Source organism: Papio anubis, chromosome 10 (assembly GCF_008728515.1).
Source record: "Papio anubis isolate 15944 chromosome 10, Panubis1.0, whole genome shotgun sequence".
Classification (NCBI taxonomy): domain Eukaryota; kingdom Metazoa; phylum Chordata; class Mammalia; order Primates; family Cercopithecidae; genus Papio; species Papio anubis.
The window spans coordinates 114,907,386-114,930,563 of record NC_044985.1 but is presented as its reverse complement, the minus strand read 5'-3'; the positions used below and the strand labels follow the sequence as shown (position 1 = coordinate 114,930,563).

General features: G+C 38.8%; 1 protein-coding gene across 1 annotated transcript in view; it reads right to left on the bottom strand.

Annotated features, from left to right (window-relative positions):
* The window catches only part of PSMD1 (proteasome 26S subunit, non-ATPase 1), a 120,816-nt gene that overhangs the window by 12,699 nt on the left and 84,939 nt on the right, over positions 1 to 23,178 (bottom strand). Inside the window, exons 17-19 of the mRNA XM_003908061.4 lie at positions 21,996 to 22,110; positions 14,246 to 14,362; positions 6,491 to 6,593 (exon numbers count right to left, since the gene is read on the bottom strand). Coding sequence (XP_003908110.1) covers positions 6,491 to 6,593; positions 14,246 to 14,362; positions 21,996 to 22,110 — 335 coding nt within the window. The remainder of the gene's footprint in view (positions 1 to 6,490; positions 6,594 to 14,245; positions 14,363 to 21,995; positions 22,111 to 23,178) is intronic.

Below are 23,178 nucleotides of genomic sequence, written 5' to 3'. Positions count from 1 at the left end.
AACCACCCCACCCTTCTCGTGAAAAAAACAATTGTCTTCCACGAAACCTGTCCCTGGTGTCAAAAAGGTTGCAGACTGCTGCCCTGGACTATTACTCTACAGAGTGATAAAGTTTGAAAGCCAGTGAACTAGAGCTAAGATCCAAGTCATCAGTTGGGGAGAGCTGGTGAGTCCTTGTAAGGCTGAGATTCTAGGAGGCTATGAGGGATTACAAACTCAAATGCCTTTAGGAACGAGTCAAGTAAACAAAGAAGGAGTAAGTGGGCTGGGAGCAGTGGGGATTGAAGCAAACTGGAAAGTACATGTCCTATTTAAAGGGAGCTTGTTACTAGGGGTGTAGGTCCAGGGTTACTAGGTCATTTTGTTTTTAAAATTGAAGCAAACTGGAAAGTACATGTTCTATTTAAAGGGAACATCTTACTAGAGTGTAGGTCCAGGGTCACTAGGTCATTTTGTTTTTAAAAGTAGACTCTGGATTTTGACCAAAATCTTGCAAATTTTGTTAGGCAGGCAAAACAAAATACACCATTGTCAGATTTGGCCCATGTGCTAGATGGTAACAGTGTTAGTGCTGGATCACAGAACTTTGAAATGCAAGTATCTTCATTTAAATAATATATCCTATAAAAATGGGGCTTGTCTGTGCCTAACCAGGGCCTTAACTTGAATTCCAACGTGGATTCCTGTTGCTCACATTTCTCTTCTCTTGATCTCAGTGTTTTACAGGCACCTTCACATTTTGCTTGGAGTCAAGAACCAAATACTGACTTGACTTTATTAAACCAAATAGCATTTTAATTTTTATAAGAATCAGGGTTCTACTGTTCAACCAAATAACCTAGATTTTCTTAATACTCCACTATAGATATTTAAAATTTTCATCTGAAAAAAAGGCCAGGTATACTTTAATTTTGTTTTTCCAATAGAAATGAATTATATACATTTATTGTCTACTTGTACTCTTCCCTATGCTAACCCCCATTCACTGAATGCTTACTATATATTGAGGATTGTTAATGACATACTGGAAAAGATCCTAAGGAGACTCCAGTCTCACAAAGAAGACAGATAATTCAATAATTAAAATAAGACATGAAACTATTATGATAGCTATAAACCTGGGTGCTAGTGGGAGCATTTCACTAAGACATAGTAACTAACCTGGGATGGAAGCTGGGGAGGGCAGAAGAGAGGAAAAGGATGCCTAGCTAACGTGCTATCTGATCTAACTTTGAAGCTGAATTTCCTTTTAGTTCAATGAAATCTATCTTCTTCGAACTTAGAAGCTAAATTAGTCCTTTGTTCTAACATTGTGAGATTTAATAAACAAGGTAGAGTTTATCATATTGATAATTTGCAGTTTAAAAAACTTCAATCATCTTCTTTATCTTCGGCTTTTCTCCCTGAAGAGACTGAATCACTGAGTGAGTTCTCATAAACTTCAACTTCATTCCATCCCTTGAAGTTGCTCTCTCTAGACTTTTCTCTACTACCAGTAATTTGCTTTTTCTTTTTTTCTTTTTTTTTGAGACGGAGTCTCATTCTGTCGTCCAGGCTACAGTGCGGTGGCGCAATCTCAGCTCACTGCAACCTTCACCTCCCAGGCTCAAGCGATTCTCGTGCCTCAGCCTCCTGAGTACCTGGGAATATAGGCATGCACAACCATGCCCAGCTAATTTTTGTATTTTTAGTAGAGATAGCATCTCACCATGTTGGCTAAGCTGGTCTCAAACTCCTGACCTCAAATGATCCACCCGCCTCAGCCTCCCAAAATGCTGGGATTACAGGCGTGAGCCACCAAGCCTGGCCTACTACCACTAATTTTACTGAGAGAAGATCAAGACTGTAAATTCTTCTAATGCAGTTACAGCATGGTGTTCTACAAGGATAGGTTATTAAAAAGTGAAAAAAGGACATGAGATTAATTTTATGCTCATAACAGTGAACACTACAGTATACAACTTTTATGTAGGGTTGGGTATGGTGGCTCACACCTGTAATCCCAGCACTTTGGGAGGCCAAGGTGGGTGGATTGCCTGAGATCAGGAGTTCATGACCAGCCTGGGCAACATGGTGAAATCCAGTCCCCACTAAAATACAAAAAATTCGCCAGGCATGGTGGTGTGCACCTGTAGTGCCAGCTACGGGAGAGGCTGAGGCAGAATTGCTTGAACCTAGGAGGTAGAGGTTGCAGTGAGCCGAGACCATGCCACTGCACTCCAGTCTGGGTGACAGAGTGGGGCCAAAAAAACCCAAAAAACAAAAAACTTTTATGTAATAAATGTCTAAAGCAAAAATTGTTATAAATAAAGAGAAATAGAAGCACCAAAACTTGATTGGTCCACAGGACAAAGAGATAAAGCAAAAAAGCCCCAAACAAAGAAAAAAAGAAGGAAAAAAAAAAAGAAGAAAAAGAAAAGATAAACAGAGGCTGAAAGAGGAAGGAAGGAGAACACAGTGAGATGACTTGTAGTAAATCTGGCAGAGAAGAGGCGAAACATAGAATTATGCTTCCCCAATTCTTTTTTCTTAATACGTAATTTCGTTTTTATATTTTTAATTAAAAATTTATTTTTCTTTTTTTTGTATTGTTCCTTGCAGAGCAGGGCTACCCTACAGGTAGTGTGCCCAGAGCAGACTCCTCCAATTCGTAACTAGTAACCCTAATATTGTAAAAACCAGCAAAAAACTGTGGTAGTGGTGAACAAACAAGTGAAGGGGTGCAGTCTAAAATCATACACTTTAAAAAGTGGCAGCTAAAAGAGAAAAAAAAGATTACAGAGCAGTAAAATGCTATCCCTAAATCTTGTTTTAACTACTCACCACCAAAAGAAGTAATCTGAAAAGGCTACATAATGTATTCTTCAAACTATGAAAATCTGGAAAAGGCAAAACTAAAACTGTGGAGACAGTTCAATTAGAATGAGTAGTAAGTTCAGGAGATCTACAGTACAGCATGATGACTACAGCTAATAATAATGTACTGTATATTTGAAAATTGCTTAAAGAGATCTTAAATTTTTTCATAACAAAAAATGATATGTATGAAAGGAGACAGATATGGTAATTAGCTTGATTTAACTATTTACTATATATATTAAAACATCATGTACACAGTATGTACAATTTCTATCAACCACACCTTAATAAAATAAATAAAAATAAATTTTTTAAAAAGAAAAAGAATGAAAAAGGGGACATCACTACAGATTCCACAGACATTGAAAAAGTAAGAGGATATTATAAAAAACTTTCAGTAAATTCATAACTTTATTTACTAAAACAAAATAAAATAAAACCATGGAGATAGTAAAAAGGTCAGGGGCTTATGGGGAGGGCAAGGAGGGATGAATAGGTTAAGCACAGAGAATTTTTAGGGTAGTGAACCTATTTTATATGACACTGTTATGGTAGATACATGTCATTAAAGATCTATCAAAACCCATAAAATGTACAACATAAAGAGTGAACTCCAATGTAAACTAGGGACTTTAGTTAATAATAATGTGTCAATATTGGTTCATTGATTGTAAGCAAATATACCACACTAACACAAGATGCCAACAACAGGGGAAATTGGAGGGGCAAAGGGGACATATGGAAACTCTGCATTTCTTACTCAATTTTTCCTAAAAATTTTTAAAAGCCCAATTAAAAAAAACTTAATTATTGATAAAATCCAGCCAATTAAGTGTCTAGACTTAGTATAGATAATCTAAGAATGAAAAAGCTGCAATAAAAGAAATGGGCACTGAATCCATTTAAATATGAAACTAAGACCATACAATTGTAAGATTATGATTTCTGAAGACAATGTAAATATCACAAACTGTTGACAACATAAACACATAATATAAAAATATTGGAAGGTAGTGAAGAATGAGAAGGGAGAAACTATGGATATCCATATATGTAGCTTGTAAATGGGAGAGAATCAATACCATCTAGAACTGAAATGGTTTTTACCTAAAATATTTCTAGAATATTTTCTTTATCTATAAACAGCTGCAAGGAAATATTTTTTAAATTAAAAAGAAAGAGAAAAGTAAACTATGCCTCAATATTAAAATTTTAACCAGAAAACTCTCAACTTCTTGGAAAATAAAAACCAACCAAACAAAAAACTCCATTAGACAAATAGGTTAAAAGAGAGGAACATTTGCCTCAAAAATTTAGAAAAGAACACCAAAGTTATAAAATAGCAAATAATAAAGATAAGATCAAAAATAAAGAATTTACAAAAAAAGAACAGAGTAAGTACACAAATAGAGAAATTACTGGCAAACCTAATAAAGAAAAAAGGATTAATCAAATTAGAAAGGAGATGTGGATTTTTTTTTTAAAGAAAGAGGCCATATGAGGGAGATTATCTAAAATTATAAAAGGACTCTGAAAACTGTAGTATGATTAAAACACTCTCAGCAAGTAGAAAACCCAACAACATTAAAAACAAAAATTTATGACAGTCATCAAATAACGGCAGCTTCTTTTCCTGATCTCCTTCACTACAAATATACACACATTCCTAGTTGACTGAGGAAAGAATGACTGCAACAAATAAGGCTAACAGTGTTTTTCTTAGAAGACAATGGCTAATAAATGTGGAAAAAATGCTTCCTTAATAATAGAACTACTATTAAAAACCTTGCAATGTTATTCCTCACCTTTCAAATTAGCAAAAATAAAAAGGATTATATTCACATGGATAGGGTACATCAAGAAAAAGAACTACATAGTTGAACAATGAAGTATGTATATGCTCTTCTCCTCTGATCCTATTGAAAGGTCACCAATAATAACGTTAAGGCATATGTCAAATGAACTCCAAGTCTAAGGAACTAAAGCACACCACTCTATCTTCTGAAACAGACTATGGTATTATAGTGGACAGTGAGAATTCTGGAGCCAGATGGCACAGCGTGCTCTGTATGCATTCATTAGGTAAATATTCAATTTATTTTATAAGTGATTTGGCTGCTAGAATTTATTTAAAATATGTTTTCCTCAAAAATGATTCAATGTCAACTTGTTTAAAATTCATATAATACTAAGAAAATTAAAGGAAAAATAAATTGGCTGGGCACAGTGGTTCACATCTATAATCCCAGCACTTTGGAAGGTCGAGGTGGAACACTGCTCGAGTGCAGGAGTTCAAGACAAGCCTGAGAAACATAGTGAAACCCTTAGTGAGATCCTATCTCTATAAGAAGTGTAAACAATTAGTTGGGTGTGGTGACATATGCTTGTAGTCTCAGCTACTTGGGAGGCTGAGGCAAGAGTATTGCCTGAGCCCAGGAGGTTAAGGCTGCAGCGAGCCATGCTCATGCCACTGCACTCTGGCTTGGGTGACAGAGTGAGACTCTGTCTTAAAAGAAAAAAAAAACAAAAAACCAACCAACAGTCACTTTACTAAGTGATAGGCACTGTCACCACTTTCAGTGTCACCAGGCTGGAGTGCAGTGGAGCAATCGCGGCTCACTGCAACCTCTGCCTCTCGGGTTCAAGTGATTCTCCTGCCTGTCTCCTGAGTATCTGGGATTACAGGCCTATGCCACTGCTCCTGGCTAATTTTTTTTTGTATTTTTAGTAGATGGGGTTTCACTATGTTGGCCAGGCTGGTCTTGAACTCTTGACCTCAGGTGATCCACCTACCTTGGGCTCCCAAAGTGCTGGGATTACAGACGTGAGCCACCGTTCCTGGCCAACAGCCTGCACTCTTTTTTTTTTTTTTTCTTTGAGACCAAGTTTTGCTCTTGTCCCCGTTGGAGTGCAATGATGTGATCTTGACTCACCACAACCTCCATCTCCTGGGTTCAAGCAATACTCCTGCCTCAGCCTCCCAAGTAGCTAGGATTACAGGCATGTGCCACCATACCCAGTTAATTTTGTATTTTTAGTAGAGACGGGGTTTCTCCATGTTGGTCAGGCTGGTCTCGAACTCCCAACTTCAGGTGATCCACCTACCTCGGCCTCCCAAAGTGCTGGGATTATACGCGTGAACCACCATGCCCGGCCTGTACTTTTTTTTTTTTTTTTTGAGATGGAGTTTCACTCTCGTTGCCCAGGCTGGAGTGCAACGGCACGATCTCAGCTCACTGCAACCTCCACCTCCTGGGTTCAAGCAACTCTCCTGCCTCATCCTCCTGAGCAGCTGGGATTACAGGCATGCGCCACCACGCCCAGCTAATTTTTGTGTTTTTAGTAGAGACGGGGTTTCTCCATGTTGGTCAGGCTGGTCTTGAACTCCTGACCTCAGGTGATCTGCTCACCTTGGCCTCCCAAAGTGCTGGGATTACAGGCGTGAGCCACCACGCCTGGCCAGGCCTGTACTCTTAAATGTACATGGTCTCTATGAACTGCAGGCTCCAAATTTTCTCCAGGAATAATTTGCCTCAGACTCAATTTCCATTATGTCATATAGTTAGAGCAGATAGTTATTTTATTAGATTTAGTTTAAATAAATAAATCATGAAGACTTAAAAACATTTACCTGCATCCAGTATGCCCTGGGCCAGAATAGCACCAAACTTGGCCATGACATCATCATGCTTATCATTGATGACTTTGGAATACAGCTGTCTGAACTGATTCACCTGAAGAAGCAACAGAAAGAATTACAGTCTAAGTCTATTCATTTGTGGTACCATTTTAGAACAGGGAATAATATTGCTCCAATGATAATGAGACTTAGTTCTGAGTTTTGTAATACTCAAGAGAGGGATATGGACCAGACTTGAAGGCAGAGCAGTTCCGTGGCTGAAATCACGGATGTTATGACCTTTTAGTGTGGGAGCACCAGCTCTGTCTTCAATCCTCATTCCACAGTGGATGTTTCAAAGTCAAAGGAATGTTGAATGCGATTTCATACATTACCACTGTTAGTCAGCAGGCCTAAAGAGTCCAGGCAAACACTAAGGCTTTCATTGCATTTTGAATTATAGCTATTCTGTTTACCACCAATCTTGCGGGTTTCCTACAAAGCATAGTCCTTCAGTTCCACCTTAAAGTAAATTACCCTTCACCAAAGCTGTGTGAGGTATCTTTTGGATTAAGTATATTCACATAAAGATCTCCATTATCTACTCACATTAATTTTCTGAGGACTTGTCAGAATCTGTACTCGTACCAAAAGGAGCGTATCAGAATGGAAAATGTGCTGACTCACTTAGGGTGGAATTACTGGTAATTCTTTATCCTTTCTGCATTTTCTAAAATTAATATGCATTATTTTTATGATTAGAAAATATATTTATAAAATATATTCTGTATGAATAAAGAGAATGATTCCTTTAAATCTGTTTGGGTGACAATAAGTAAACTATTTTATGCTTCTTCTATGTCTTACACTTCTCTGTTTTCCCAACAGTGCTTTTCAAATGGTAGGCACCCAGGAAGAAGTCGGCTTGTTCAAGAAGCACATAATCATGGAGCTCCCCAAATCTGCCAAAAGCAGAAAATATCAAATTTGAGTTTCCTAATATAATGACTTTATCTGCATTACATATTCTTTCAGAATCTTTTCCCCCTTTTCATTTGTCTTGGTCTGGGAGGCCACAATGTGATATAGTGGCAGAATAATAGAATCACACAACCCTGGCTTATAAGCTGTTCTTATAAGCGGTTTGGGTAAGTTACTACCTTTTATGAACCTCAGTATCTTCATCTCTACAGGGATGTTAGCACCTACCTTACATGGCTATTATAGGATTATATGAGGTAACATATATGTAGTGTAATGTATAAAGGGCATCTCATAGTTCAATAAGCATGACTGTTTCACCATATAGGGGAAGAATCCTACCAATCCCTCCTATTATCTCGGCAATCTAAATGCTACAAAGAAATAATATTCCTTGAACATGGTTCTCATTTTTTATTCACAGGCAGCAACAGAATATAGTGGGGAAATAATGAACTAACTACCACTACCTAGCACACAACCACTTAAACCACTTACTTCTCTAGGATTTAACTATAAAACCTAGCATGATTAAATCATCACTAAATTCCCCTTTGCTTTAAAAAATTCTCATGTGGCTGGGTGCAGTGGGTCACAACTGTAATCCCAGCACTTTGCGGGAGGCCGAGCAGGGTGAATCACCTGAGGTCAGGAGTTTGAGACCAGCCTGCCCAATATGGCAAAGCCCTGTCTCTACTAAAAATACAAAAAATGAGCTGGGCATGGTGGCGGGTGCCTGTAATCCCAGCTACTCGGGAGGCTGAGGCAGGAGAATCGCTTGAACCCGGGAGGCAAAGGTTGCAGTGAACTGAGATCACGCCACTGCACTCCAGCCTGGGCGACAAGAGCAAAATTCCATCTCAAAAAAAAAAATTCTCATGTTTGATGCTTTTATTCTGGTTCCACAAGTCAAATTTCTTTGATTCTGAACTTATTTTAGATGAACACTTACATTAGCTTATATAGGATGGAAATTTTATGTGCTAAAGGCTGAAGAAATATTTCATGAAATTATAAAAAGAAACATAGAAGAAAGCACTGAATGTACATTATAGGGAAGAATTTAAATATAAAATTACACTCAAAATAATGGAAAAGCATTCAGTAAAACTGAAAAATGGATAAAAAAAATCAGTGCAAACATATAATAGGCTTATCTAACTAATATTAAGTAGAATGCTTTAAAAAGCTAGTTTTTATCATTTTAAATTTTTTCTTACATTTTATTGCTTATGTATCAGTAACTTAATTTTCATTACTGTAATTCTTGGTAAAGAATTCCCTCTATTCACATCTAGTTACAGATATGAAGACTAAAGACAAGCAAAACAATTGGTTTGCTTGCTATCACAAGCAATTAATGGTAATCAGGGTGAGAATTAAGATTTTCCAACTCAATTTCATTGTTATGAATAGTATGGTTCCCCCTCACCAAAAAAACCAAAAAGTAGAATTTGCAGGAGAAAAATCATATTAGTTTCCCATTTTATTTCACGACAATCTCACAAAAAAAGACAATTAAAATTTTATGCAACTCTGTGATCCATGCATTGTACTATGTATGAGTATTTAAAATCTACCTTCTCAAAAAGCATGCATTTTTAACATTCATCAAGTTTTTACTTGTATACTGCTGGGAAAAAGCCGACTCTTAGATGTCAGGGAGGAAGCAATAACGTTCCTTGGAGTTGTTTCTGTTGGTACTTATCATCTGAATGTGACTCCTCCTTTCTATTTTTCTATCTTCCTGGTTATGGAAATGTAGCTGTACATCAAGGATCAGTTTTGGAGGTGTTTTTTCTTTTTCTTTATTTCTTTTTTGAGATGGAGTCTGGCTCTGTTGCCCAGGCTGGAATGCAGTGGCACGACCTCGACTCACTGCAAGCTCTGCCTCTTGGGTTTACGCCATTCTCCTGACTCAGCCTCCTGAGTAGCTGGGACTACAGGCGCCCGCCATCACGCCAGGCTAATTTTTCTATTTTTAGTAGAGACGGAGTTTCACCATGTTAGCCAGGATGATCTCGATCTCCTGACCTTGTGATCCGCCCACCTCAGCCTCCCAAAGTGCTGGGATTACAGGCGTGAGCCACTGCGCCCGGCCTGGAGGTGTTTTTTCTGTCTGTGAAATTATATTTGTGCTTATGACTTCAACTATACGTCTGTAATTCCTTCTATGAAATTCTTGAGGTGAGATGTATTTTGGAATTCAGAATTTAGAGGGCTAACATGATGCATATCTACATATTATACAATACACCCAGTGTAGTATTGCTCCATATATTATTATATCCCATAATAAATTATTTCTGAAGTAGCACAATATATGAATATTTATACTAAGTAGGATAAATGATAATGAATTAATTGCATCCAAATGAGTCTTTAAAAACAAACAAATCTCTTTGAATTTTCAGAGCTTTTTGGATTTTGCAATGGTAAAGGGCTATAAACACTCACACACACACACACACACGTTTTTTTTTCCGTTGAGACAGTCTCACTGTATCACCCAGGCTGGAGTGCAGTGGTGTGATCTCAGCTCACTGCAACCTCTGCCTCCCAGGTTCAAGTGATTCTCCTGCCTCAGCCTCCCAAGTAGCTGGGATTACAGGCGCCTGCCACCATACCCAGCTAATTTATTTTGTATTTTTAGTAGAGACGGGGTTTCACTACATTGTCCAGGCTGGTCTTGAACTCCTGACCTCGTGATCCGCCTGCCTTGGCTTCCCAAAGTGCTGGGATTATAGGCGTGAGCCACTGCGCCTGGCCTATATAATTTTTTTTATGGCTAGTTCCCAAATCTCCGTATTTAGCTTCTAATTTTTTTCCTATGCTCCCATGTTATTTCCAACTGACATGCTGTCATGTCAAACTGAATATGCCTGAAATGAATATTATCTTTATTCTTCCTTCAAAATATTCTTGTTGATGCTCTCATGACTTCCCCATTATCAGGATCCCAAATGAGTTTTCAGCTCCCTCCTCAATTTTATCAGCATTAATTTGCTTATGGCAGTTTTTGTAGCCTTTTTCTTTTTTATTACCACTGACACTGTAAGAGTTCAAGTCCCTATCTTAAAATGACAGTGTGGTAATAGAGATAGACTACTACTTACAAATGTGCTATGCTATAAAATTATATATACCGTGATTTATTTTAGAACTGCAGGAGCTTTAATTCTACTTCCAAAGAGGGTACTTGTCAATGATAGGAGAAGCTTTCCTATACCAGGCCTTAGGCCAAATAATATTGGTAATAGGAACATCAGATTCTATACTTACAGTGTAATATTTTGATGTGAGTTTATATATGATACTTAATATGTACATGTTCAAGTAACTGTTAATGGTGATTTTTTGTTTGTTTGTTTGTTTAGAGATAGGGTCTTGGGATGTTGTTCAGGCTAGCCTTGAACTCCCAGGCTCAAGCAATTCTCCTGCCTCAGCCACTGTGCCCATCTTAATGGTGGATTTCATTTAACAAGAATAACAAAAGATAGATAATTTAATAAAGAGGAGAGTTGGGTTCTTAGAGCAAAATAGCTCCAAGGACCTAAAAAAGAACATTACCCTTGTTAAATGTGAACCTTTGATCTAGGGATGTGTGCATGTTTCTGGGTTTATGTTTGTGAGCATGAGCTAGCGAGAAACTGAGAGAAACAAAGCAAAGATGTACTGGAAATACTTCAACTAAGAGGGCAATGTGTGGAGCTAAGTGTTAGGGATGTGACATATATTAATGGTTATATAAGACATTTCCTTTGGAAATTTCCATTGTGAATTTCACAAAATATCTGAGAAATTTCTCTTTTGAATTCCTTTGAGAGGGGTTTATAATTATTGATAAAATTTACATTTGATCTTTATTTTTGAGCCATTTCCACTTTATTTCATGGACTGGTTTTGCAACCTTGCAATTAAGACTCTATAGCCTTGAGAATCTACTCCTCTTCAGAGTTTCTCAACAGATTTTTCTTTTCGGCAACATGCTGTATACCATCCCCAAAATGTCAATTTTGTCTTGTTGGCAATTATCAGATAAAGGAAAGATGATATAAACTGTAGTCTATGAAATTCTTTATCACTTGCTTAATAACAGAAAACAATGAAATTAACTTTAAGAATTCTTAAGCTGAATAACAACTTCGCTCTAAAGAGTAGTGTTTCCTGAAATAATTTTTGAGTTTCATACTGTAAATTTTGCTTTTTTAGTCAGTGGCATATACATTTACATTTATCTACTCAGTTTATATTAATGGCAGAGGCTACTAGTTGTGACTTCACTTTGACATTTTAATCAGTGTCTAAGATTCTGGTACAACCTGAAGATGGGAGTGTGCCCGCGTATCTGCACCAGGTAAGACTTGGTTCAACAACAGTTCCTGGAATGATTATCCAACTCCCAAAGGACTCTGCCGCTTTTGGAACAGAGATAATAATTGTAAAATCAATGAAATCCTACAGCAGAGGATGGGAAGACAGAACATTTGTCTTGCTGACAATACAAGTAACATGAAAGCAACACGTGGGGTCAAAGTGAATAAATGTCTATGTATTACTGTTAGAGGAGGTGCATTCCATGACCAAAATTTGTTTCTTTAATGACACTACTCAGTGGATAACTCCAAAAGCTCAGTTGAAGATCAAAAGCAAAAATAAAAGATGTAAAAGCTACTTACATGATAGCTGCTATATTTAAAAACAAAAAGAAATGTGGTGTTTGGAAAGATGTTTATGTTCTAGAAGATGTAGTATATTAAGTAATACGTTATAAAAACAGGACGAGAAGTCAGATTCTATCTTTGTAATAATACAATTCTTGAAAGTCCTGAAAATGATTTTGAGACAGAAAGAGAAACACTAAATAAATGAAGCAAAGATGACAGCAACTGTTTAGAACTTGAAATTTATTAAACAAAGCTCAATAAAATTAGAATGAATAATCAATGAGTTCTGGAAATTTTTCTTTTCTCTACCTCCTCAAATCTACTTTGCTGAAAATGAGGGTGGTGTTCTATATTTGCTCGATTAGGCATAAGACTGAATGCCAATGGTTTTTTCTGTTATCAATTTTTCGACTACTTCTCATTATATGAGCAGAATTAATAAATGGATACTAAATCCCTAGCTTTAAGAATTAGAAGATCTGAAAATGTTGTGTAAGATATACATGTCTATTTAGTATATCAAGCATGCTAATTTAATACATGTATTAAAAACAAGATATATGCATTTTCTGTTTCTTAGTAGAATGAGAAGTTTTGGCTGAAGTGACGAGATACATGAGATATCAAACACTAACAACCTGAGGACTGAGAGATTGTCATGAGAGAATTTTATTTTATTTTTTGAGACAGGGTCTTGCTCTGTCACCCAGGAAGGAGTGCAGTGGCACAACCACGGCTCACTGCAGCCTCAGCCTCCTGGGCTTCAGTAATCCTCCCAACTCAGCTCCCAAATAGCTGGGACTACAGATGCATGCCACCATGCCCAGCTAATTCTTTTTCAATTCTTTGTAGTGATGAGGCCTCCTCCTATGTTGCCCAGGCTAGCCTTGAACTCCTGGGCTCAAGTGATCCTCCCACCTCAGCCTCCCGAAGTACTAGGATTATAGGAATGAACCACCGTGCTTGGCTCATCCGAGAATTTCAAAACAGGTGTTTCAAAACTATTATGGAGTCACCCACAAGGTGGGTGTGGATTGTGGAGGATATGTGAAGGGGATCTCTTTGGGGCAAGCTGGGTTGTGAGTCTTTCCCCCTCACTCCAAGTTTACAGAAAAGGGCTTCAGAGGGTCCACCTGGAGTGCACAATATGATCAGGGGCTGCTGTGCACCGAGGCATTAGCTATTAGCTGAGGTACTAGCACTGACAGCCTATTATATTCCTATCCAGAAGCGCAAAATGTGTAAGAGTATTTCTGTGGAGCAGATGTGGGTGAAGTCGAAAAGAAAGCTGTCTTGGAGCCATTTGGAACTCCACCCAAAAAGATCGCCTAGGAGGGCAATGACATTCCAAAAGAGAATGTGGATGTACTCATTTCTAAACTAAGATTGTATGTATGATACAAAGTGACTGCAGGCTTTTTAAAAAATTACCTTAGAAGGATAGATCAAAAAAGTCATGGACTGCCTAAGTTTACATCCTGTATTATCAGAGGAAAAAGTTATCCCACTGAATACATTTTTTTTTTTTTTTGAGACGGAGTCTCGCTCTGTCACCCAGTGGCCAGATCTCGGCTCACTGCAAGCTCTGCCTCCCGGATTTACGCCATTCTCCTGCCTCAGCCTCCCGAGTAGCTGGGACTACAGGCGCCCGCCACCTCGCCCGGCTAGTTTTTTTGTATTTTTTAGTAGAGACGGGGTTTCACCGTGTTAGCCAGGATGGTCTCCATATCCTGACCTCGTGATCCGCCTGTCTCGGCCTCCCAAAGTGCTGGGATTACAGGCTTGAGCCACTGTGCCCGGCCTGAATACATTTTAAAAGGATAGTGAAAGGCAAAAAAAGAGTTCATTTTATGATTTTAACACCCCAAGAATTCTAATTTTTCAAGCATGGTTATAAACTTAAATTAACAAAGGGACCATTAAGTCTGTAAAAAATATATTTAAAGAGCATAACATATTTAAATTTTTCCGATTCTCTTATACTCTAAAATGCTCTCTTTACTTTTACTTTCTGTGACTTCAGTGTTCACCATATTGAAGTAAAAAATGTCCTCAAAAGACGGTGAGTTACTAAAGAAAAGGCCAAACCATCTCTCTTCCAGGGAATTTCTTTGCTCACCTTTGGACAAGTGATTTCAGTCTGCTGGATCATGATGAGAGCTGAAGCTATGAGTGCCCCTTGCCTCACGTAGTTCACGGGGTCGTTTGTCATTGGTTCTAGCAAATTAATGGCTTCCTGAAAGAATTTAAAAAAACAAACACAACTTTTAAATAAAGCTGATATGGGTGAATTTTCAATTTATAGTCATATGCCATATAACAACATTCTGGGCAATGACACACTGCATATATGATGGTAGTCCCATTATAATGGAGTTGAAAAATTCCTATTGCCTGAGTGACTTATTGATGATACTGACCCTGTGCAGGCCTAGTATAATGTGTGTGTGTGTCTTAGTTTTTTACAAAAAAGTTTAAAAAATAAAAACAAATAAATCATTTTGAAAACAAAAAAACCTTCCAGAAAATAAAGAAAACATATTTTTGTATAGTGGTACAATTTTTTTTTGTTTTTTTTTTTTTTGAGATGGAGTTTCACTCTTGTCACCCAGACTGGAGTGCAATGGCACGATCTTGGCTCACTGCAACCCCTGCCTTCTGGGTTTAAGGAATTCTCTTGACTCAGCTTCCAGAGTAGCTGGGATTATAGGTGCATGCCACCACCCCTGGTTAATTTTTGTATTTTTAGTAGAGATGGGTTTCACCACGTTGGTCAGGCTGGTCTCGACCTCCTGACCTCAGGTGATCCACCCACCTTGGCCTCCCAAAGTGCTGGGATTATAGGCGTGAGCCACTGCGCCCACCCACGTTTGTGTTTTAAACCAAGTGTTATTACAAGAGTCAAAAAATTAAAAATAATTAAAAATTTATAAAAAAAGATAAGCTAGATCAATTACTGGAGGAAAAAATGTATACATTTAGTAGTCAAAGTATACAGTATTTATAAAGTCTATTACAGTGACAATAGTGTCCTAGGCCCTCACATTCACTCAACACTTACTCACTGACTCACCCAGAGCAAGTTCCAGTCCTATAAGTTCCATTCAGGGTTAAGTGCCCTATATAGTTGTATGATTTTTTATCTTTTATACTGTATTTTTACTGTACCTTTTGTATGTTTAGATACAGCAATACCACTGTGTTATAACTGCCTATTCAGTATAGTACCATGATGTACAGGTTTGTATTCTGGAAGCAACAGACCATAACTACCTATGTTTGTGAAAGTATACTCTATGATGTTTGTACAATCGCGAAATCACCATTTCTCAGAACACATCCTTGTTCTTAAATGATGCACGACTATATCTACTCTCACTCTAAGTCACTCAATATTTTCATCCAACTGTGTAGTAAGAAGTTAATTAACAACTACGTGAATGGAATAGTTTAGAACTGGTTATGCTTTACTTAAATTTCAATATAACTGAGGGTAAGTAAAAAGGAAGTTTTAGAAACTGAGTGCTCTTGTCTTGAGGTAAGAGGTCATAAAAAATTAAGAGAAATGGGATTAACATTTGATAAGCACCTATTACTTTTCAGACACAGTAGTAGGTATTTTATATATTATCCTATATAACCCTCTTACTCCTAAAACAAACAAAAACCAGCACAAAACAATCTTTATAAACAAACAAACTGAGAGTTAGGAAGGTTAAATAACTTGCCCAAAGTCGAGTAAGTACTGATAGCAAACCCAGGCCAGTCTGAATCCAAAATTTGTATAATTCAACTTCCCATCAGGCTGGGTGGGCGTGGTGGCTCATTACTGTAATCCCAGCACTTTGGGAGGCCAAGGTGGGCAGATTAATTGAGGCCAGGAGTTTGAGACCAGCCTGGCCAACATGGTAAAACCCCTTCTCCACTAAAAATACAAAAATTAGCTGGGCGTGGTGGCGTATGCCTGTAATCCCAGCACTTTGGGAGGCCAAGGAGGGTGGATAATCTGAGGTCAGGAGTTCGTGACTAGCCTGGCCAACATGGTGAAACCCTGTCTCTACTAAAAATACAAAAAAAAAAAAAAAAAATTAGCTGGGCGTGGTGGCAGGTGCCTGTAGTCCCAGCTACTTGGGAGGCTGAGGCTGGAGAATCACTTGAACACAAGAGGCAGAGGTTGCGGTGAGCCAGGATAGCACCACTGCACTCTAGCCTGGGCAACAAGAGTGAAACTCTGTCTCAAAACAAAAAAAAACGGAAATAAACCTCTTTCTAATATTAGCGTAAGGTTGGTTGCGATGGCTTATGCCTGTAATCCCAACACTCTGAGAGGCAAGGTGGGAGGATTGCTTGATCCCAAGAGTTGAAGACCAGCCTGGGCAACATAGTTGATCCTGTCTCTAACATAAAAAAGAAAAAATAAAAATAGTAATAAAACAAATATTAGAGTAAAGTAACATCTCAGATGATTTTGTAAGACCTAATTTTAAAAATTAAATCAAGACAAAAAAATTTAAACAAAAAACCTCAAATTTTCCAAACAAAAGATTTTACTAGCTAGAATAGCAAAACAAATGAAATCATAGACTAGAATTGATTTCATGGTTGCACTTCCTAAGACCACAGGTGACGAGATTTTCCAAAATATTTATCAGTATTTCCCCAATATCCTATTCTTCAGAATGTCAGTTCTATGAAAAAAGAAGTCCTTTATTAAATAAGTTTGAGAGTTCAGGCATACTGTATATACATCACCTCCTCTTGCAGACACAAAATATATGTATACACTGTATCAAAGGTTCTAGGAATGTACACATCATAACAAAGGTTCTAGGATGCCCTATTATAAACCACTCAACTATTGTTTATACCAGCATTTGTCCAATGTATTTGACCAAACACTCTTTTGCCCCATATAACTTCTATTCTCACTCTGCAGGACCTTTGGGAAGAGCCACTTTAAAACACAACGTTCCTGGCTGGGAACGGTGGCTCACACCTATAATCCCAGCACTCTGGGAGGCCGAGGAGGGCGGATCACGAGGTCAGGAGTTCCAGATCAGCCTGACCAACATGGTGAAACTCTGTTTCTACTAAAAATACAAAAATCAGCTGGGCGTGGTGGCGGGCACCTGTAATCCCAGCTACTAGGGAGGCTGAGGCAGGAGAACCGCTTGAACCCAGAAGGTGGACGTTCCAGTGAGCTGAGATCGTGCCACTGCACTCCAGCCTGGGCCTGGGCAACTGAGCGAGACTCTGTCTCAAACAAAACGAAACAAAACAAAACAAAACCCACAACGTTCCTTTAATCTGTCATGAGATTAGAGTTAAAACAAAAAAGTACAAAACAACAAGAAAAACAAACAAAAAACACCACAACATCCCTTACAAGGTCCTTAGGTAGGTATAAATCTGGGAGGAAAAGAGTAATAGGCTTTTAAGATTATCAGATATTTCTTAATTTGGTAGGATGTTTCTCAAGTATCCTTCATTCTAAGACCAAGGAAAAGAATAAACCGAATCCTTTGTTGGAAAGTGACTTTGGATTCCTCTACATGTAAACTTACATATATATATTAAAATGAGAGCTATTAACAGATAATACACACAGCAGATATGGGTATCCTTTCTCCCTACATTACTAAAAAATGTAATGACACTGTGCAGACGGAGTATATTTTTCAAACATATTGTCAATATTCTTTATGAAGTAGTCATGATAAAAATATAACCAAATTTCCAACTTAGAAGGTAAAAGACAGTAACTTGGCCTTTGAGGTATGTAATACAACCTCAATGGTATATTTTAGAATAAACAGATGTTTCAGGTTTTTAAGAAATAAAAAAAACAAAAACAAAGCCCCAATCCACAGTTAGACAGGTACTGATAACTAGACCACATAAATTATCTAGAAATAAAGCAGACTTGTTTAGCATGAGTAATAAAAATTTTTCCATTGAATTAACTTGTCAGATGCTGTGTTTCAAAGAACATTTGCTCCTAGATATCATATTAAGTTTACAATAATCTGAAAAGAAAAGAGAATCTAATTTACATTTAACTTATGAGGACTGACATAAATGTCAACTTAAGACTCAAGGGGGGAAATACTTAGTAAAACATACAACTATATTCTTCCTTTGTTTACAGAACAGTTGTGTTGTAGAAAAAAAATAAGGTCAATTTCTATAACTACATTTGATATACCCAATGACATCTCCAGTAAAATTGAAGATACATTCTCATGTAAGAAATTCTCCCCCAAAATAAATTAAAACATTTAAAAAAACTGGCCGGGCACGGTGGCTCATGCCTATAATCCCAGCACTTTGGGAAGCTGAGGCGGGTGGACAACCTGAGGTCAGAAGCTCGAGACCAGCCTGGCCAACACGGTGAGGTGAAATTCTGCTTCTACTAAAAATATAAAAATTAGCCGGGTGTGGTGGCACATGCCTGTAATCCCACCTACTCAGGAAGCTGAGGCAGGAGAATCGTTTGAACCCGGGAGGCGGATGTTGCAGTAAGCCGAGACTGCACCACTGAAGTCCAGCCTGGGTGACAGAGTAAAACTCTATCTCAAAATAAATACATAAATAAATAAACATAAAAATAAAAAACAAAACTCTGTAATGAGAGAGATGATGTCCAACTTGGTCACCATCATATCCTTTAATGATCTTGCCATCCATCATTCAAACAAAGGTTTAATTTTAGGTTCCAGCAGTGAACATTATATTCTCAGTGATCTTACATTTCGCCAAAGACAAACAATAAATAGGTGTAAAATATATCAGGTGGTTGTAAGTGCTATGAAGAAAAATAAAGCCCAGGCGACACAGCAAGACCTAGTCTCTCTTAAAAAAAAAAAAAAAAAATTAGCCTGGCATGGTGCCATGCGTTTGCAGTCCCAGCTAACTGGGAGGCTTGATTAAGCCTGGGAGATTGAGGCTGCAGTGAGCTATAATAGCCCCATTGTACTCCAGCCTGGGTGACAGTGACAGAGTGAGACACTGTCTCAAAAAAGAAAAAGAAAAGCAGGGTAAGCAGACAGAATAGGATGAAATGCTGGAAAGGAGGGATGTCTCTTTATCACACGATTGTTGCTATGTGTAGTGAAAAATAGCTTTTTTTTTTTTGAGACAGTCTCACTCTTGTTGCCCAGGCTGGAGTGCAGTGGCACAATGTCCACTCACTGCAACCTTTGCCTCATGGGTTCAAGCGATTCTCCTGCCTCAGCCTCCTGAGTAGCTGGGATTACAGGCGCCTGCCACCATACTAATTTTTTTTTTTTTTTTTGAGACGGAGTCTCGCTCTGTCGCCGGGGCTGGAGTGCAGTGGCCGGATCTCAGCTCACTGCAAGCTCCGCCTTCCGGGTTCACGCCATTCTCCTGCCTCAGCCTCCCAAGTAGCTGGGACTACAGGCGCCCGCCACCTCGCCCGGCTAGTTTTTTTTTTTTGTATATTTTAGTAGAGACGGGGTTTCACCGTGTTAGCCAGGATGGTCTTGATCTCCTGACCTCGTGATCCGCCTGTCTCGGCCTCCCAAAGTGCTGGGATTACAGGCGTGAGCCACGGCGTCCAGCCACTAATTTTTTGTATTTTTAGTAGAGACGGGGTCTCGCTATGTTAGGCAGGCTGGTCTGGAACTCCTGACTTCAGGTGATCTGCCCGCCTCCGCCTCCCAAAAGTGCTGGGATTACAGGTGTGAGCCACCATGCTCGGCTGGTTAATTTTTGTATTTTTAGTAGAGAAGAGGTTTCACCAAGTTAGCCAGGCTGGTCTCAAACTCCTGATCTCAGGTGATCCACCTGCCTCGGTCTCCCAAAATGCTGGGATTACAGGCGTAAGTCACCATGCCTGGCCTTTTTATTTGAGATAGAGTTTCACCCCTGTCCCCCAGGCGGAAGTGCAAGGGCATGATCTTGGCTCACTGGAACTTCCACCTCCCAGGTTCAAGCAATTCTCCTGCCTCGGCCTCCTGAGTAGCTGGGATTATAGGTGCGTGCCACCACGCCCAGCTAATTTTTGTATTTTTAGTAGAGTTGGGGTTTTGCCATGTTGCCCAGGCTGGTCTTGAATTCCTGACCTCAGGTGATCCAAACGCCTGGGCCTCCCAAAGTGATTATAGGTGTGAGCCACTGTGCCTGGCCAAAAATAGCTATTTTTATTCCCAGCCTCAATAATGTTTTATGTGACCAGGAAAACTTATTTGTACACAATACCAATACTCTTTTATTTACTTATTTATTTATTTTTTGAGACGCAGTCTTGCTCTGTCACCCAGACTGGAGTGCAATGGCAGGATTCTGGCTCACTGCAACCTCTGCCTCCTGGGTTCAAGCAATTCTCCTGTCTCAGCCCCCTGAGTAGCTGGGGTTACAGGTGTGTGCCACCACGCCCAGCTAATTTTTGTATTTTTAGTAGAGACGAGGTTTCACCATGTTGGTCAGGCTAGTCTCAAACTCCTGACCTCGTGATCTGCCCACCTCAGCCTCCCAAAGTGCTGAGATTACAGGTGTGAACCACAGTGCCCGGCCCACAACACCAATACTCTTTATTGGAAAAAAATTCAAGGAAATTAAAATTTTTAGATTCCTGGAATCAGTCCATAAACTTACAACTATGTTTTGTTTTGAGTTTGGACAACAGATGATAAAAAAGTGACTCTTTTCTCTCTGATGGAAAGGCACTAGGAGCATAGCCTTGCTCTCAGTCTTATACATACACACTTTGTTAAAAGGTTCACTTCTGGGAGATGGTCAAGGTTTGTGCATATGTGCTATGAGAGGCAAAGTGTCATGATTATGTCATTGCTGTGAATTATGAATACATGTTATTAATGCAAGAGCACATTTCTTTATGAATCTCATGATCAATTATGTTTTCAAATCATCACCTTGCCCCATTCAACTCTTTTTTTTGGAACTTTTGAGGCCTTAACAAATACCAGGTTACCTATTAAGGTTAGATATGAGAAAACACGTAAATAGTACATTGATGATTTGTTTAAAACAGAAAAGTTATCAAATCAGCTGATTTTAGTGGCTTCGGATGAGAACCTTGTTTTCCGGAACACTAATTATACAAATTAAACATGTAAAATAATCATATAAAATAACCTGAGTAGTTATTTAACAACAACAACAACAACTATTTTATTTTCTTCATTTTTTCTTTTTTTAAAGAAATCAATGGGCCAGGCACAGTGGCTCATGCCTGTAATCTCAGCACTGTGAGAGGCTGAGGCAGGAGGATCACTTGATCCCAGGAGTCTGAGATCAGCCTGGGCAACATAGTGAAACCCCTTCTCCATGAAAAATAAAAAAATTAGCTGAGTGTGTTGGCAGTGGGCAGTGTTCCTGCCACTGCACTTCAGCCCAAGCAACAGAGCAAGACTCAAAAGAAAAGCAAGAAAAAAAAAAAAAGCCTGGTGCGCTGGCTCATGCCTGTAATCCCAGCACTGTGGGAGGCCAAGGCAGGTGGATCACCTGATGTCAGGAGTTTGAGACCAGCCTGGCCAACATGGTGAGCTTGCGCCACTGCACTCCAGCCTGGATGACAAGAGTGAAACTCTGTTTCAAAACAAATAAACAAAAGCAAAAACAAAAAACCCAGAAATCAATGATTTCAAAAAGAAATTCAAAAGCATTGTTTCAGTTACAGCTATTGATGTAATGTGATGATTTATTCTTAAGCAGTTTTGGGCAATCCAGCATCACAGAATGAGGGAGTACTGGGAAGCTTTGTACGGCAAGTTCAGTCTTACAGATCATACTGCACTTGTATTTTTACAGCTGTTACATAAATTCTGCGGTGAGGGAAAACAGTCTGGCGCCAAGAAAGAACTGACCCCATTGGTTGTGGGCTTTACCTTGTTTCCTGTACCAGCACAGCAGATCCCCAAGGCCATTGCAGCTCCATAGCGCACATGAGGGTTGTAACTCTCTGACAACAAAGAGACAACACTTGGGCATTGTTCAGGGGTCCTGATAAACAGAAAGCGAAGTCAGTGTTATAGGTAACATTTTAAGTTAAGACAGAAGAGTTTTAACCAAGTCGTTTCTGAAAAAGTTATAGGTAACAATGGGCATTTAAAACATAAATTGCAGAATTAAAAATCTTTCACAGAGCTGGGCGCGGTGGCTCACGCCTGTAACCCTAGCACTTTGGGAGGCTGAGGTGGGTGGATCACAAGGTCAGGAGTTCGAGACCAGCCTGACCAACATGGTGAAACCCCATCTGTAGTAAAAATATGAAAATTAGCCAGGCGTGGTGATGCACACCTGTAATCCCAGACACTTGGGAGGCTGAGGCAGGAGAATTGCTTGAACCCAAGAGGCGGAGGTTGCAGTGAGCCAAGATCGTGCCACTGCACTCCAGCCTGGGTGACAGAGCAAAACTCAGTCTCAAAAAAAAAAAAATCTTTCACAGAGTTCTAATTACTGAATAGAAGAAATCTGATCTTCAATATTGAGAGAATATATGTATAGAAAGGGGACTCCTTTCTCAGTATAAATGAGTACTCAACCATAGGTCTGGATTCTAGTTATTCTCTGGTACCTCCTCCATGGCAAGAACAGCCATGTGGGGGGTAGCACACTGCTTAACATCAATTTTCCTATTTCTTGGTCATTTTGCATTTTGTTCAGAAGACAAAAGTCATTTATAGAAACTCCTGGACATTTCCTAAGTTACATGAAAGATTTAAATCCCCCAGTATTGCTTTAGTTGAATAATAAACTGATAAATAAGCCTTGATAATGAAGAAATTCTGACTTTTGCATTGTTGCCTTAGCAATTATTTTTGTATTGATAAGAAGAGAAATTATTTTTCATTCTCTCCATATTTGCAACAAGATAAAAAATAGGACAAACTTGACTAATGGTATACCCGACCCAATCTTTTAAAAGATGATCCTGGCTGGCACAGTGGCTATCCATGAGGAGCAGCAGGACTGGGGTAATAACTAGAAGAGAATGTAAAGAGAGCTTCTGGAAGGCTGGCAATGTTATGATCTTGAATTGGGTACTGGTTACACAGGTGTATGCAGCTG